This window comes from Pterocles gutturalis, unplaced genomic scaffold (genome assembly GCF_000699245.1).
Source record: "Pterocles gutturalis isolate BGI_N339 unplaced genomic scaffold, ASM69924v1 scaffold20506, whole genome shotgun sequence".
In the NCBI taxonomy this organism is placed as follows: Eukaryota; Metazoa; Chordata; class Aves; order Pterocliformes; family Pteroclidae; genus Pterocles; species Pterocles gutturalis.
The window spans coordinates 41,545-47,693 of NW_010106260.1; the positions used below are offsets into that span (position 1 = coordinate 41,545).

At 48.0% G+C, this 6,149-nt stretch overlaps 1 protein-coding gene across 1 annotated transcript; it reads right to left on the reverse strand.

Annotated features, from left to right (window-relative positions):
* Positions 1-3,200: 3,200 nt before the first annotated feature.
* MAP6 (microtubule-associated protein 6) lies at positions 3,201-5,914 on the reverse strand (the record flags this gene model as incomplete). Its single annotated transcript, XM_010087737.1, has 2 exons — positions 3,201-3,799; positions 5,701-5,914. Coding segments are annotated over 2 exons (415 nt in total), but the record flags the coding sequence as incomplete, so codon positions are not given.
* Positions 5,915-6,149: the final 235 nt, after the last annotated feature.

A 6,149-nucleotide genomic window follows, 5' to 3' on the forward strand; every position in this document is an offset into this window, starting at 1 on the left:
AGTGGGATTGACAAGCTCAGAGTCCAAAGGGAACTTGAAACGGCAGAGATTTGGTCTCCTTTCTGATAAACCTGAGTGGGTCGGATGGGCATAAAGTCTGTGGAAGGTAGAGCAATGCGGGATTTCACCCTGAGGCCAGACTCTGCTGCAGTTCCTGGCATTCGATGCAATGCTAACCTGTGTGCTTGGATGTGAGCTGAGGACCTGGTGCACATGGAGCAAAGGTCAGGATTTATATCTCTATTTTTTTTGCTATCTGACAGGGAGGTCCCCAGGCTCTACCAGTCTCCCAGGCTCTTTCTGCAAAGATTGAAACCTTCCAAGGATCAATCATCTCACCCAGAGATGTCCAAAATAAGCAGCTCAATGGCCCTTGGAAGGTTCCTTCACTAGAGAGGGAATTTAGACCACTGGCTAGCACTTCATGCCTAGCTTTGGAGTTAGATGCCACCAAAAACTTCATATATGAAGGAAACATAAGGCCATACTCTGACCACTCACTGTGCATGTTTCATTCAAACACTGTGATGGATGCTCTTCATTGAGAAGAAGCAACCCTGCGGTCCTAGATGATGAGTGGTTGACCAGAGTCATGGAGATGCTTGGATTAAGTGGTCTGAGCACAGAAGCATAGAACCATAGAACGGTTTGGGTTGGAAGGGACCTTAAAGATTATCGAGTTCCAACCCCCTGCTATGGGCAGGGACACCTCCCACTAGCCCAGGTTGCTCAAAGCCTCATCCAGCCTGGCCTTGAACCCCTCCAGGGATGGGACATCCACAGCTTAATGATCTCACTTCATCTTAATGATGTTCCTTAGGCAAAATTTGGTTACCCTTGGAGTCAAGGGCTGAATTCCCATTGAATTCAAGGTGAAATGGTGGCAAGTGTGCTGTCTCTTTGAATGTGAAGCTTCGGGCCAAAAAAAAACATTTGGGAGAATCATTTGTCATGGTCTTTGCTGATGTACAGTGAGATTGGCGTGTTGGGCTATTGGTAACTGTCTATGTGCCTTCCTGACATGTTCTGCCTGCTATGACACGTCATCTTCACGGCTGTTGCTACATCCTGCAATAGGAAGGGCTGCTACTGAGGAGTGTGAAGGTGGATGAAGCATCTAAATGCCAAGGAATCACACCAAGTCTTGGAAGCTCAGGCTTTTCTGGCCAGTTGTCCCTTGTGCGACGGGGTGGGAAGAGCTGCGAGCAGCACTCCTCTCCACCAGCTCAACGCAAGCCTTTCGCCAAGCTGCTCTGGAGACAGAGCTGAGCTTTGCACTCGAGCGGTGCTGCAGGGGCTTCTGAGCACTCAGAAAAGCAATGGTCAATATGGACACATCAGCATCTCCATGGAGCATGCACATCAAAAAATGCACTACATTCGCAAAGATTTCCACAGTTTTACTTCCTGGAGGATTTCCCTGGTTTCCTCCTAAACATCGGAGGTTTAAATATATACATATATTTCTATATATGAATATATATTTTCCACATACACAACCTGACTAGCTCATAGCACACAGTTCTAACACAGCTAAGCTTGGAAATACACCACTGAATTCAGAACACTACACTTACTTATACTCAAAGCTTTAGGCTGTTAGCGCAAGGCAAACAGGACACACCACACAATACACTGAACTTGGCATTTATTCATTACTAAGGCCAGCAAATGTCACTATCTGTATACCACAGAGCTTTCCTCCTCTTTGGAAACTTTCTCACAGCCTTATAGCCCACCACTCATTTATGTTTCCAAAAGACCCAATTCTAACGGGGTGAGACCCCAAAAATGGGACTCCTCACCCTCTTGGCCCACCCCTTTTCCTGTTAGATAGTTTCACATCTCTAAAATATCCTAGCAGCAAGACTTTCCTTACTCAAACACCTCTACAGCAACACAGTTCTGATAGCCTCCTCTTACACTACCTCCCTACCCTACTTCCCATCTCCCTCTTTGTTCTTCCCAATTGTCTGTTCTCTGAAAGTTTCAAGCTGGACTGCATGTCAGGATGGAAATATTGAGCTGTAAATACAAAGAAGAACCTTGCATCTTGACTTGCAGCTCCTCTGCTACAGGAGAGTTTAACAGCTCAGTTTGGTGGGATCAAGATTAATCCTTACGTACTTAGGACCCAATCCTGGAGTTAGGCACATAAATTTGGATTGGGACCCTATCTCTTCCAGCTCCCATTGACACAACGACCCAAATTTTGGGGTATGCAATGCCAGTCTGTTGGGACAGTTCATACTTGCTGACAAATGGTCCCACTGTGTTTACAGCTTCCAAACTGGTCTTGCTGGGCACGGGAATTTCCTAGACTAAGAGCATGGTAAATAGGATTGAAACCCTGAGATCTTGCCTGGAGGGAGTCTAGGGATCCCAGCAACTGGTTTATGGCCCTCAGGATATTTACGAACCAACATGAACTCCAACAGCTGGTAGAGTCAAAACAATGGGTTGGCTCTAGCCAGCCTTGGCGACTCATTTCTTTCTACCCCTTGGAAGGTCATGTCTGCAAACTAAACGTCTTTCTGAAATCTAGCTCTGTCTACTGGCACCCCAGAAGTGAAGAAAGCAGACCAAGATCCAAAACAAACCAGGAGTAACTAAAAAGATCCATAACCTAGGGGAAACAAGAGGGAAGAACAGCCTGCTGATAACCTAGTCTGACCTGACACATGCTTGGGAAGTCTTCACTGCTCTCTGTGCCTTTCCTCACTCCTTTCTTTTTTTAAAATCAACGCCTTCAAGTGGTGTTGATGGGTGAAGCTGCCTTGATGCAGCTAGCCCTACCCCCAGCTACCCTGGAGGAAGATTTGGCCCTTTATTGGCACGGGATCTCCTTTCCCATCACATCTCGGAGCAAAAGTCCCACCATGTCACTAGGGCAAATTGCTCTTGGCCACACCACTGTTTCTACTGGGTTTATCAGCAGATCCACAGCACCATGAATGTATCACAGAATCACAGAATGATTTGGGTTGGAAGGGACCTTAAAGATCATCGAGTTCCAACCCCCTGCCATGGGCAGGGACACCTCCCACTAGCCCAGGTTGCCCAAAGCCTCATCCAGCCTGGCCTTGAACCCCTCCAGGGATGGGGCATCCACAACCTGAACCTCTGATCCTCTCTACCTCCAAAACCTTTCACCTGTTGACACCAGTGGGAGCTGACCAAACAATGGCCAACCCCAAAAGGGCCTCATGGGATGTGGCTCAACAGGCACTTCCACGCTGTCAAAGCACTGAAGGACCAAACCTGAGGAAAAGGACATGCTGTTGGACACAATTATGGTTGATCCATCACTTTCGTCTCCTACGACCCCGCTTGTGCATTCCCACGTCCCTCACTCTGTGCAGAGCCGTGTTGTGCAGGCAAAGCAGAACACCCTGACCTCAGAAACAAGGATTCCCTAATCCTCCTTGGAAATAAAACAGAAAAGCTTCTAGTACAATCAGAACAAAAAGCAGATTAGAAGCCTCTAATTAATTTTGTGGCCTTTATTTAATCAAAGAAAAAAAAAAAGGAAAAAAAAAAAGGAAGGAAGGAAAGAAAAGGAAAAAAAAGCAAGAAAGAAAGGAAAGTGCAGTGACATTTACTCTTTTGCCTCAGCCAGTTTATTGTTCATCTCTTTACTTTTCTCCTTGTCCTCTGGCTTTGCCGTGTTGGAGGTCTCGGCGCTCTTTTTCTTGGCAGCCCGGCCAGATGCAATCTGCTTGTCTTTGGCCTTTTTCAGGGGTTTATGGCTTGTTGTGGTCTTTTTTGGTTTGGAAGGCTTTACGCTAGGCTTTTCCACCTGCACAGAGGGCGACATGCAAAACGACAACACAGAGATAGAGAAAGAGAGAGAGAGAAGGAGAGACACAAGGACAGGTGGAAAACAGGATTTAGATCAGAAATAGCGTGAATGTCACTTATCTACTCAACTAAGCCCTGCCACAAAGGGAGGGGAGCAGCTGGGTGCAGGTTGAGTTGCAGATGGCCAACGCCTTTCGGTGTATTGATGCCCTGAAGTCACAGAGCCCCTGAAGCCAGCAGATCCCATTGTATCCAGATCAGGACACAGGGGGTTAAAGAGCAGAGTGAGTATTATCAGTCATTTTATCAGTTGTTCCATCTTTCTCTGACTTCAGGAGGGGCTTTGCAAGCCCTCAGGGGATTGTCCATGTCTGGATCAGAAGCAGAGAAATGATGCTCAGGATAAAAAGTCTGGTTTAAATCCCCACCTTTCTTGCAGGATGTGATTCCTCAGTCTGCTCTTCCCTAACAGATTGCTACAATGGAGTAAAATTATTTGGGGATTGCTGAGGCACAGGACACTGATTGGTACCTCAGCAAAGTCCACAACAGTGTCTTGCATCCACCTGATTCTACAGCCCCCAAAATAGAGAGGACAGCTTCAAAATTAAGGAGGGACAGAATCCTTCAGCTCCCCCATGCTGACCATGCCATCCCTCTGAAAACTCATAAACCTAAGCAGTTACAAACTCTGTGAAGGACTAATGGTCCTAGGTTTAAAATTACAAAGACCAACTCCATTTATATGCAGATCTGCTGCTGCTCCTAGAAAACAAGGCTGGAAGACATTTCAGCCCAGGCCCTTCTCCAAAGATGTCCTCCATCTGATCAAAGCCAAAAGTGCTTACTGTCAAAATCTGTGGAGCACAATGAATTAGTCACAGGTGAAGACTGGGCTCTCACCATGCTGTTCCTTGGATAAAGTGTAATGTTTTGGAGGTGTCTATAGCTTTGGAGGGAGAAAGAGAAAGTTGTCTAGATAATGACCTGGGAAATGGCAATGCAAAGATCTCTTCATCTGGGCCCTACACTCACTTCTTTACAGTTTGATGCAGGGCACTATTGTCTCAAAAGTGCATCAACCTGTACTAGAGCCCATAGAATCACAGAATGGTTTGGGCTGGAAGGAACCTTAAAGCTCATCTCGTTCCAACCCCCTGCCATGGGCAGGGACACCTCCCACTAGCCCAGGTTGCCCAAAGCCTCATCCAGCCTGGCCTTGAACCCCTCCAGGGATGGGGCATCCACAGCTTCTCTGGGCACCCTGGGCCACTGCCTCACCCCCCGCACAGGGAAACATTTCGTCCTCACATCTCATCTCCATCTCCCCTCTTGCAGCTTCAACCTGTTCCTCCTCGTCCTGTCCCTGCACCCCCTGATCCAGAGCCCCCCCAGCTCTCCTGTAGCCCCCTTTCAGCACTGGAAGGTGCTGGAAGGTCTCCCCGGAGCCTTCTCTTCTCCAGGCTGCCCACCCCCAACTCTCTCAGCCTGTCCTCGCACGGGAGCTGCTCCAGCCCTCGCACCATCTCCGTGGCTCCTCTGGCCCCGCTCCAGCAGCTCCGTGTCTGTCCTGTGCTGAGGACCCCAGAGCTGGGTGCAGCACCCCAGGGGGGGTCTCACCAGAGCAGAGCAGAGGGGGACAATCCCCTCCCTCGCCCTGCTGGCTATATTTCTTTTGATGCAGCCCAGGATATGTTTGGTTTTCTGGGCTGGAAGTGCACATTGCCAACTCAAATGCAGTTTTTCATCCACCACCATTTCCAAGGTGGATCCCCAGTGCACCTACTGGGGTCGGAAATGAAGATGCCACATAAGGGGAATGACAGCAGGCAGTGTTCAGCCCAACATGTCCCACCACGGGCAGTGATGGCCCTGGCTCCCTTCCGCCGCATGTCTCACCTTTGGCGGTTCTTTGTAGGGTTCGCTGTAGAGAGTGCGTATCCTTCTGCGCTCCAGGAATTTGTTATCAGCTGGAGAAGGCTTATTGGTTTCCCCCTTGAATTGAGCGCTGTAACTGGTTTCGTGGGTCATTTTCTCTTCTGGTGGCTTGTACTGGGCCTTCGCTTTTATAGCTTTCGCAGGCTTGATGTCTATCCAGGGTCTGAACTCATTTCTGAAGATCAAAAAAGAAAGGGGTCTGAACTCATTTCTGAAGATCAAAAAAGAAAGGGGTTCAGGAATTAAACCAACAGGAGAGTAGTTGTAATGTGGGAATGAAACCCTCCATTGCTCAACAAGGTCTATTTGGAAGGGCTTTTGCCTCCATCAAGTCTATTTTACAAAGAAACTGCAGTCCATTGTTAAAATACCCCTTCTGCATGAAGAGAAAGGAAGAGGAAATATCTTTA